Source organism: Thamnophis elegans, chromosome 13 (genome assembly GCF_009769535.1).
Source record: "Thamnophis elegans isolate rThaEle1 chromosome 13, rThaEle1.pri, whole genome shotgun sequence".
Taxonomy (NCBI): domain Eukaryota; kingdom Metazoa; phylum Chordata; class Lepidosauria; order Squamata; family Colubridae; genus Thamnophis; species Thamnophis elegans.
Genome location: NC_045553.1, coordinates 759,711 through 770,652, shown reverse-complemented (window position 1 = coordinate 770,652; position 10,942 = coordinate 759,711). Strand labels below are relative to the sequence as shown.

The 10,942-nt window shown below is 52.5% G+C and overlaps 1 protein-coding gene across 1 annotated transcript in view; it reads right to left on the bottom strand.

Annotated features, from left to right (window-relative positions):
* Positions 1–2,908: 2,908 nt before the first annotated feature.
* CORO1C (coronin 1C) overlaps positions 2,909–10,942 on the bottom strand; it is a 32,151-nt gene continuing 24,117 nt past the window's right edge. Inside the window, exons 4-11 of the mRNA XM_032229622.1 lie at positions 8,775–8,904; positions 8,403–8,584; positions 7,804–7,923; positions 6,594–6,698; positions 5,458–5,603; positions 4,560–4,617; positions 4,176–4,421; positions 2,909–3,977 (exon numbers count right to left, since the gene is read on the bottom strand). Of these exons, the coding sequence (XP_032085513.1) occupies positions 3,858–3,977; positions 4,176–4,421; positions 4,560–4,617; positions 5,458–5,603; positions 6,594–6,698; positions 7,804–7,923; positions 8,403–8,584; positions 8,775–8,904 (1,107 nt within the window). The 3' untranslated portion in view covers positions 2,909–3,857. The remainder of the gene's footprint in view (positions 3,978–4,175; positions 4,422–4,559; positions 4,618–5,457; positions 5,604–6,593; positions 6,699–7,803; positions 7,924–8,402; positions 8,585–8,774; positions 8,905–10,942) is intronic.

Sequence of the window (10,942 nt, the reverse complement as noted above, 5' to 3'; positions counted from 1 at the left end):
GGATGATGATGAACACAGCATCACCCTCCGGAGACTTTGGCGTCGCAGTGGAGTCTTAACAGGGTGTCCTCAAGCTTGTCCTTCTTGAGATACGGGAAGCCAATCTTGGCCCCTTTTGCCCAAACTGGTGTCTTCACCTTTGGCCAAAGTCAACTCTTCACCATCGCATAAGCCCACCCTGGAACTAGGCCTCCCCCTGCCAGCTCTGAACACCTTTTGATGGCTTGAGTTATATTGGCCTGGCGAACCAACCGGTCACCCCCATGACTCCCAGTAGCCTCTTTCAGAGCAAGCTGGTGGCAGAACTCAAGTAGGGCCGAGGTGGCGCAGTGGTTAAATGCAGCACTGCAGGCTACTTCAGCTGACTGCAGTTCTGCAGTTCGGCTGTTCAAATCTCACCGGCTCAGGGTTGACTCAGCCTTCCCTCCTTCCGAGGTGGGTAAAATGAGGACTCGGATTGTTGTTGGGGGCAATATGCTGACTCTGTAAACCGCTTAGAGAGGGCTGAAAGCCCTATGAAGCGGTATATAAGTCTAACTGCGATTGCTATTGCTATTGCTATTAACACAAGGAAGCAAACGAAGAGAGCAGCTGGTTGAGTGTGGGTTTGGCAATTCGTTTTAATTGTTTGAAATTGGAGGCAAGTATTTGGACATGACACAATGATGGGGGGTGGGGGAGGTCTTCTACCAGCACATCCCCTCGGGGGGACCCTGGCTGGCCACGTTCTAGGGAGCAAGAAGCTGCGGGCTCAGCGTCCTGTGAAATGAAACATGAATGGCACAAGGAGCTTCCGAGGGACCTCCATCCACACTGCTCATGGGGAAGGGCAAGAATCACACCAGGGAAACTGTGGCGGCAGAAGGAAGGTTTTGGAAAGAGGAGGATCTCGCTGCTTCCGTCTCCCATAGGGATATGCAACTATGCCCCCTTTGTGGCCAGTGGACTGGCCAGCTCAGGCATTCTGGGAGTTGAAGTCCACCGGTTGTAAAGGGGCCATAATTGCCCCCCTCCCTGGCCTCCAACCTTCTGCGGACGTTAAACACAAAATATGCCCACGGGTTGAAGCTGATCCCATGTACATAATGGCTTTTCCCATCTTCTCGGCTACAAGTCCCAGAATTCTGTGGCGTCAGCTGGGAATCTTGGGAGCAGCAAACCGGATGATGCCAAGTTGGAAAAACGTAGTTTGGCAGTATATAAATAACGGGAGTGAGGGTGGGTGGGATGCAAATTGCCCTTCCCTCTTTTGAAAACTCTTCACCCACCTCCAGCACAAGGGAACCAGGTCCCCCCCCAAAAAACACAAAATCCACCCCCGCCAACGTTCACTAACTTTCCCACTCCTTCGTATCATCTTTCTACAACTATCTTATCTCGTTGGGACCTCCAGCTCACTTCCTCCACATTTCCTTATCTATCCACATGACTTCTCTTCCCACACGGGGACGGAGGGACGCATCGCCAAGTTTGCCTTCTAAGCTTTTTTTGGGGGGGAGGGGGGTTTCACGGCCATCTTAGGGACCCTAACCCAAGACAGTGGAGGAGAAAGGAAGCTCTTCCCGTTGGGACTTTAACCCTGTCATGAAGCCAGGTATGTGTGTGTGTGAGAGAGAGAGAGAGACAGACAGAGAGAGACAGAGAAGAGAGAGAACATGGTAGGCACATCATGCTTGGAGCAAAGAGGCTAACAGGAGTTTGAGCCACTGGAAACTCTTTGAAGGCTCAGGAGGAATCACGGCTGACCAAAAGCCACAGGTTTTTTTTTTAGAAATATTCATCCACAAATTAGCCTTTAAAGTGCCCAAATCTCTCTGCAGCCATCCCCACGCTCAAAGCTGTATGAGGGGCTTCCAGTGTCCATGAGGGTCTTTCCTGAAAGGTCTCTTGGCTTTTGACAGCGTCCCATTCCCAGAACCCCTCTGGCGTTTCGCCTTTGGGATCCGTCCTCTGGCACCCCCCCAAGGCTGCCATCTTTCCCCTTCCCAGCTACCCGTACACAGCACCGTGGCACGTGGCTCCCACCCTGTGGGGAGCGCCGAGGAGCCGCTTCTGAGCAAGACCAGGAGCTTCAAGAAGGCAGAGCTCTGGGTGGGGTGTTTGGCAAGAGGAAGGAAGGAAGGAAGGAAGGAAGGAAGGAAGGAAGGAAGGAAGGAAGGAGGGAGGGAGGGAGGGAGGGAGGGAGGAAGGAAGGAAGGAAGGAAGGAGGAAGGAAGGAAGGAAGGAAGGAAGGAAGGAGGAAGGAAGGAAGGAAGGAAGGAAGGAAGGAAGAAGGAAGGAAGGAAGGAAGGCAGGCATTTCACCCTTCTATTTAGAGATGTATTTTTGCGTTCTGAAGAAGGAAGCAGCTGGGGAACCCTTCTACCTGATGGAAAAGTCACCCTCAGTTGCAGCCGCTACCTCTAAACATCCTGGTGCCCCCCAGATTCCATCAAAGGGGCTGGTGAAGTCCGGAGCCCCTTTGAGGGGGAGGGGAAAATCCCCTGCAGAGCGGCAGCTTGAATGGGAAGGTCCCCGAGACCACCAGAAGGAACGGAGAGCCCCCCCCCGTCCGCACCCAGCAAGGAAGCTGCGAGAGCCACCGGAAGCCCCCCTCCCCTGTCACTCAACTGGGAAGTCCTGTGGCAGAGCGGGACACACTCCAGGCTTCCATTCCCAAGGCTGCCCACGGCTGGAAGTCTCAGTTGCCCCAATGCCCCGGGCTCATGCCTGCCTCGTGGGAGCACTTGAGGCCGTTTGGATGCTCTCTAGCAGCTGAAGGGCCTTTTGCCACCAGCATGGGGGACGTTGAGGGTTTGGAGGTCAGCCTGAGCTTGGAGCAGAGGGAGGGAGGGAGGGAAGGAGGGAAGGAAGTTGGGAAGGAGGGGAAGGAGGGAGGTGCGCGTAAATAACTTCAAAGAGCTTCCCAACAGCTTGCAAAATTTAGTGCATTTGTCCTTAAATGTCCAAATTCATCATATATTTTTTTATAACCTTGTAACACCTGGATGATAAATAGAACAAACATCTGCAGGAAACATGGACCCAGAAATCAGCAAATCACAACATGCCAAAGTTTGACACAATGATTAAGATTAAACCAAAGCTCAACCAATGTTGGAATAAAGGCTCCCCAGATTTGAGAGAGGGAGGCTCTGGGGAAAGTGGGGGTGGGTGGGTGGGTGGGTGGGGTTTCAGTCCCTTGAAATGGCAGCGGGTGGGAAAGCAAGGCTGCCTCCCCCCCCCTCCTCAAATCCAGGCAGATTTCAGGGGAACCAGAAATCGGAAAGATTAAAACGGGCCTTTTTGACCTGGCAGGGGAGGGGGGTGGGGGGCACACCAGTTGCTCCAAAGTAAACAGGCCTACACAACTTTTCTGTTGCTCAGATGGCACAAGTACACAGCGTCCTTTTAGATTAAAAACACAAAATACTGTAAAAAAATGCGAGAGAGGAAGAAATGAAAATCAAAGGATAAAAAAAAAAGTTTTGGATTTTGGCAACTTGAAAGTAAAAACAAAAAACAAATGTGTGTGTGTGTGTGTTTAAATGAAGAAATTTTGGTCCCCGATTCTAGGAAGTCCGGCAGGGATCCTGGCGTCTTACGGATCCCGTGGAATGGATGACCCTCCGACCGATGGACGAGCGCGAGGAAGGAGGCGGCAGTGTCTGTTCTGGAATGGCCGCAAAGACGTCGGGACACGAGGTGGGCTGCTTGCTGGAAAAGGCTCGGCTGCCCGGCCGTGACGGGGCTGGGCTCGCCGGCTGTGCCCCGTTCCCTCTCCGCAGCCCTGCAGGCGGCTCACAGTCCGAATCCTGCTTCCTTCCTCCTCCCCCTGCCGTAGACACCCCCTCCCCCTCCCCCCCCCCGGCTGGCTCTCAGAAGGACATCTTCGCCACCTGCTGTTCTAGTTTGGAAATGCGCTCCTCCTGATGCGCGAGTGTGTCTTTGAGAGATCGGACCTCTTTCAAGATTTCTTCCAATTTGGCTTCGTTTTGCTGCGACAGGGAGAAAGAGGCAAAGGGTCGGTCCTGGAGTGGGGACCGGGAAGAACCCAGGATGGGGAGGGGGAGGATAAGGGAAGCCCCCAAACCCAGCTTGGCTACGAGGCCGACAGACAAGGATGGATTTGGGCCAGAGACGGTGCTGAAGCAGAACGGTTCGCCCTGGTGCAGAAGGATGGGTTGTTTACTCACAGGGTTTGAGGTGTCCGTCGCTTTCTTTGGGGTGCTGATGAGATCGCTCTTCTTGTTGGCAGCCGGCTTGTTGTCCAGGATGTTCTTCCTGACCACCTTGAGGTCCCGGTTCTTCCCCGGGATGTATCCGTGTTTCAGGGAGATGAGGAGGGGGTCGGCGTTCTTCCCCTCAAACCACTCCTCGGCTTCCAGGGCGGCTTCGGGCCCAGCCGTGTCTGGATAGAGGTCATCCTGAAACAGGTCAGACTGGGGAAGGAGGAGGAGAAGAGGAAGAGGAGGAGGAGGAGTCAAAACGACCAGGTGTCAGTCCGGTCAGTTGCCCTGCCTCGGAGAACTCGGCCGAATCTCCCAAGCCTAGAACAACCTTCTGGAGGGGAGCCTCACCTTCCGGGGGACAGTCATGATGATCGGCTCACACTTCCTCTCGTGAAGTTTGAAGAACCTGGGAAAGAGATTGAGAGGACAAGCCACCATTTCAGCGACCTCTGGAGAGGGAGGGGCATCCTTCTCCCTCTCCCCCTCCCCGGTCATCAGGCCGAGAATCCAAGCCCAGAAACGGAGGTCCCGCCATCCTAAATCCGGGCAGATTTTTCGTCTCAAGATGTTGTGGCCCACCAGTGGCCAGCAGAGCTGGCAGCAGATACAGAGTGTGAGGAGGGTTGGGGAGGAACCTGGAGTCTGGGGAAGACTCTGATGCGGACTCTGTGTCGGAGGCAGAGAGGGGGCCAGGACCGTCCGACAGTTATCAGCTGCCTTCGGAGTCAGAGATCAGTGAGGCAGAAGAACAGCTGGAGCCTGCTCCCAGTGTGCGCATGCGCAGAGTTGCCAGATGAAGGGAACAGTTGAAAGTACAGGGGTCTGTTTGGGAGTAAGGCCACAGGTGGACAGTGAATGGCCCCTCCCAGAGGAAATAAAAGAGGAGCAAAAGGGGAGTGGAGTTTGCAGGAGACCATTAGTTCACTTCATTGGTTCGTGACTCTCCGAGGCTCCTTGCCAAGTTCTGCAGAGATCGGCCTGGCAGCTCTCCAAGCCAGATAAGGTCTGTGACTGTAAATCCTCCCTTGAAAGACTTTGCTGGAGGTGAATGAGCAGAATTAATTAATAAAAGGGTTTTTTGTCGGGACAAGGAGTTCGCTTCGGGCTCTTGGGAATCCTCGGTCAGAACACGAGAGAGCTTGGCTGTGTAGGATTGCACTTCAGGGTTGGAGGTTTTCAGAAGGCTCATGAAACACACACAAACACACACACACACACCATTTGGGACCCCCCCGTCCCTTTTCACCTGGCGATCTCACACTTGTTGACATCCAGGCCCCTCTTGGGCATGAAGCCCATCCCCCTCTGGGGCTCTTTGCTGCTGAAGGTGTTGAGGTAATGCACGTAGGGAGACTCGTCCGTGACCTCGAAGTAGCGGATGCTGCTGTCGCCCTGCGGGAAGACAAGGGAGAGGGGGTGGGTTTACAGGACCAGGCTCCGGAGGGGGGGGGAGGAGAAGGGGGGAGGGTCTATATGCAGGTAGTCCTTGACTTAAACGATCACAATTCCTGCTGCTGAGTGAGACATTTGTTAAATGTCTTTTAACTTTTGTTAAAAGTTTTACCCCACTTTATGAACTTCCTGGCCACCGTTGTTAAGCGAATCAACGCCGTTTAAGTTTTATTTTATTTATATGCCGCCCTATTCCCTAAAAGGGACTCAGGGCGGCGAACAACTTAAAACAGTTGATCAGCCCAGAAATTGAGGGCAGGCAATAATATTCTCTCTTTTTTTCATGCTTCCTTTTTTAAAGAAAAGGAACTTTCCTTTGCAAACGTTTTTATTTTTATTTTTTGTTACATATTTATTTTAAAAAATTGTAAAAAAAAGTGTTGTCCGGTTTCCCCCCTTTAACATTCTCACATCTGCACAATTCGTTTTACATTATCTTTCCATTTCCAATTTTAGCCGCGTTATTTTCTTCCCATATTTTCCATCTTAATTTTTTTCTTAACACATAAACAATGTCATTATTTATGCCTTCAGAAATAAACCAAATTTCTCATTTCATTTTCCGTCTGTTTTCTATCTATTTTGCATCTCTCTTCTATAGGTAACATACATCTTCAAATTCAGTTTTTACATAATAAGCATTTTGCTTAATTAGTTTGACAATTAATAATGTTAATATTAATAATATTAATATCCAAATATTATTTGGAACTTTCCAAAGCAACAGGATGTGTCCCTCGGAGCCGATTCTCCAATCCTGGGAATCCCAAAAACAAATTCCAGAGGAGAAAACCCAGCTCCAGATCCATCTATCATTCACCTTTTCTCTCCCATTAAAAAGAAAAACACTTGACTGTCATAAAGACTGAGGAATAAGCTGGGCGTTTACCACTCCCATTTCTGGGGCCAAATTCTTATTTTTGGGCTCACCTTCCCGCATAAGTAAAGGATGTTCGTGTCCGGATCGTAAAAGGGGAGCAGGACGCCGTTGCTGGTATCCATTTCATGGAGGGCAACGGGCTCCTCCATGTTTTTCTGCAACACAAAAGACGCCCTTTTAGAGGAAGGACGAGGCATCCAGAAAAGAGGCTTCCTCCGCCAGAGGGGAGGGAAAGAGCTTCTAAAATTGTGGACCTCCTGAAGCAGACGCCTCCCCAAACTTCCTCTCCATATTTAAGGTGCTAGAAATGTGGCTGGCTGGAGAATTCTGGGAATTGAAGTCCGCCCATCTTAAAGTTTGCCAAGGTTGAGAAACACAGTTCTCTCTCTCTCTCTCTCTCTCTCTCTCTCTCGTATCTATGTATGCATGCTATCTACCTACCTACCTACCTACCTATCTACCTGTCTATTATCTATTTATGCATCTATGCATCTCTCTCTCTCTCATCTATCTATCCATCCATCCATCTATCCCTACATACCTGACTACCCACTCAGATGGCCTTAGATAGCCTCCCATTGACTAGAAACGATAGATTTTATTCTCATTCTCTCTCTGTCCCTCCCTCTCATCCATCCATCCATCCATCCATCCATGTATCTAGTCTATCTATCATCTATTTATGCATCTCTTGTCTTTCTGAGGAATTCTGGGAATTGAAGTTCACCCACCTTAAAGTGGCCAAGGTTGAGAAACACAGTTCTCTCTCTCTCTCTCTCTCTCCCTCCCTCCCTCCCTCCCTCTCTCTCATGTATGTATGTATGTATGTATGAATGCTACCTATCCACCTGTCTATTATCTATTTATGCATCTATGCATCTCTCTCTCATCTATCTATCCATCCATCCATCCATCCATCCATCCATCCATCCATCCATCCATCCATCCATCCCTAGATACCTGACTACCCACTCAGATGGTCTTAGATAGCCTCCCATTGACTAGAAACAGTAGATTTTATTCTCATTCTCCCTCCCACCCACCCACCCACCCACCCACCCATCCATCCATCCATCCATGTATCTACTCTATCTATCATCTATTTATGCATCTCTTGTCTTTCTGGGGAATTCTGGGGATTGAAGTCCGCCCATCTTAAAGGGGGCACGGGAGGACTGCTCTAAGGGCTAAAGGCAGCCCATCTGCCTGCCTTTCTGGAGCGGCTCCCCCACACCAGCCCAGCTCCCCAGGGACACTCACGGGGTTCCAGAGGGCCAGCTGCCTTTCGCTCATGCGGCTGAAGCCCGTGGTGAAAACATTTCCGTCCGAGAGGAAGATGGCTCGTATCGGCCGGGCCCCTTCGTGCGCCTTCTCTTTCTCCTGGAGGAGGGGGGGGGGGGAGGAGAAGGATGGAAAATGGGGAGGTGTGTCATATTCCAACAGCACAAAACGATCACAACTTTTGGGCTTTGCTCTCAGGCAGGCAGGGTGAGGACCAGGATGCTGGGTCTGGGGACTCTACCCGGCTGGCTTTCACAGCTGAACCGGGGATCAGCACATCCTGAAGAAACCCGCATCAGAGGGGGAAGAATCCTCCCTAAGGCAGGCTCCTCCGTGTCGGCTGGGAACCATGGGAGAGCTCTTCCAGGGGAAGAAGGCTGGCATCACAGGTGAAACTGGCGTCAAATTTAGTTTCCTAATTTAGTTCTCTGATTTTACGAGGGGTGGAACGAAGGGCTGGCTCTCGTTCGCAAGACAGGCGTCCGGAAACTCTCCTCCCTGCAAAGGTTGCCCCCGCCCAGCTTTACCTGGGGGGGGGAGAGGGAGGGAGGGAGGGGGAGAGACCCCTGGAGACCCACCGCCATGATTTCCTGCTTCCTGGGGTCGATCACGCGGACTTTCTTGTCCTTGGAGGCCGTGCAGATGAGGCTGCCGTTGCGGTTCCAGCTGACGTTGTAGATCATGTCTTGGTGCATGTCGTCGAGGGTGATCAGGGGCTCCCCGGTGCCCACGTTCCAGATGAGGATGGCGTTGTCACAGCCTGGAGGGGGGAGGAGGAGGAGGAGGAGGAGGAGGAGGAGGAGGAGGAAGGGGCCCCAGTAACTGCCTGCTGGCCTCAGGCCCAGGACTGTGTCTTCCGCAATTCCCTCGAAGGCCTTTGAGGGCCGCAGACCAACCAACCAACCCTCACCCCAAAGTCACCCCACCCCTCACCCCGTTCCTTGGCCTACCTGCGCTTAGCAGCACGTTGCGGGCGGTGGGGTGCCAGGCTACAATGCCCACTCGTTTGGAGTGGCCCTCTAGGATGACCACCGGCTCTGTCAGGGACAGCGTGAGACCGTTCTCTGGGATCTGCCAGACCTGCCAAGAGAAGGAAGGAGACCAAGAGGGTGACTGGACCTCAGGAAGGCTGCGGAAGGGGAGGTTTTGCCGTGACCTGCCAGCGGTCTGCGGAGCTGGCAGCTGATTCAGGCAGTGAGGAGGGTTGGGGAGGAAGATGGGCCAGTCCTGGAGTCTGGGGAAGGCTCGGATGAGGGCTCTGTGTCGGAGGCAGAGAGGGGGCCAGGGCCGTCTGACAGTTATCAGCTGCCTTCAGACATCAGTGAGGCAGAAGAACAGCTGGAGCCTATTCCCAGTGTGCACATGCGCAGAGTGGCCAGACGAAGGGAACAGCTAAAGAACAGGGGTCGACTTGGGAGTAAGACCACAAGTGGACGGTGAATGGCCCCTCCCAGAGGGAATAAAAGAGGAGCGAAAGGGGAGTGGGGTTTGCAGGAGACAATTAGTTCGCTTCATTGGCTCGTGACTCTCCGAGACTCCTTCCCAAGTTCTGCAGATCTCTGCCTGGCAGCTCTCCAAGCCAGATGAGGTCTGTGACTATAAATCCTCCCTTGAAAGACTTTGCTGGATGAGAATGAGCAGAATTCACAGTCAAGGGGTTTTTTGTCGAGATAAGGAGTTGGCTTCATGCTCTCGGGAACCCTCGGTCAGAACAGGTTTGCCTGGAGGGAATCCAGGCGAACAGAAGCTCCAGAAGGAGCTGTTTTCAGCCAGACTTTCTTCCCCTTCATGGGCTCTGAGCCTCTGACACGGGCTCTCTTTTCCCTCCTACGTCGGTTTCTTCTGGTTCGACATGGCCCAAGAAGAGAGAGCGAAAGAGAGAGAGAGGCCCCCGAAGCTGCCTTCACTGGGAGCAGCTCTCCTCCCACACAGTCCCACCTGTACCTGCGTCATTTCTCCCCTCTAAAAGAAGTGCCTGAAAGGGCCTTGGAAGAGCTACATCCAAGCCTTGAATCTGCTGCCCCAAGATGTCCTTCACTGGTCCTTCAAGCTGCCCAGAAGTGTCCCTGGTCACTGAGGGCTCCTCCTCTGCTGAGAAGCAAGGCCAGGCCAGGAGCAGGCTAGGCCAAGGGCTCCTTGCTGTCACCCTCTGGAGATAAAGCAGAGCCCAGGCTGGAGAACGTCTGTCGTGACCTTCTCAAGCATCAAGAAGAACCTTCAGCATTGAGGCAGGATTGGCCACCCGTATCGACCCTCAAGCCACTTGGGAGGAGTGCTTGCCCCAACCCACAGGAGCCATGGGGAGATCTGGGATCTGCATCCACCCCCTCTCAACCCTCCTGGCCCTGGTTCCTCTTTCTACCGGCCTTTGGCTCCCGAGAGGTTCAGGGTTGACCTGGAGGACGACGAGGCCCAGATGACTCTCTCCCAAGGAAGAGTCGACCCATCGGTGGCTATTCAGTCCAGTGTTGGGCTTGGGGGGGTCTTGATGGGGCCAGAGTGACTATCCAGAAGACGTGTGTCCTCTGACTCTGCCGGATGAGTCACCCTTGGCAAACCACCCCAGGTGACCTTCAGCCGAGACGGGTGGCCTCATCCGTGGGAACTCCCTGGATGGCCGTTAAAGAGAGACACGCCTCCTTTGTGGGTTTCAGAGCCTTCGAGAAGCAAATGTGCTTCGCTTTCCTTGGCTCTAATTTGCTTCTTTTAAAGCAGGAGCTAAATGTCCTTCAAAGGCCCCCCCCAAATGAATCTACTACAGTGTTTCTCAACCTTGGCCACTTGAAGATGTCCGGACTTCAACTCCCAGAATTCCCCAGCCAGCGAATGCTTGAGAAACACCGATCTACTACTTTCCATCTTTCTTGGGTGGGGGGATTTCCCATTTCACACCCCGCTTAGCTACCGTTAAACATAAACCGTGAGTCCTCTCTCATTGTCTAATTTATTAACCTCACTGGCACCTGTTTCTCCCTCAATGCTCAGCAGCCAATGGCCAACAGCCTCAATGACACGTTCGTACATTAAAATCCTCGGGGAAAAAATAGGGAAATTCATTTTTTTTTTAAAAAAACTACCGGTTCTGTGGGCGTGGGTTGGTGGGCGTGGCAGGGGAAGG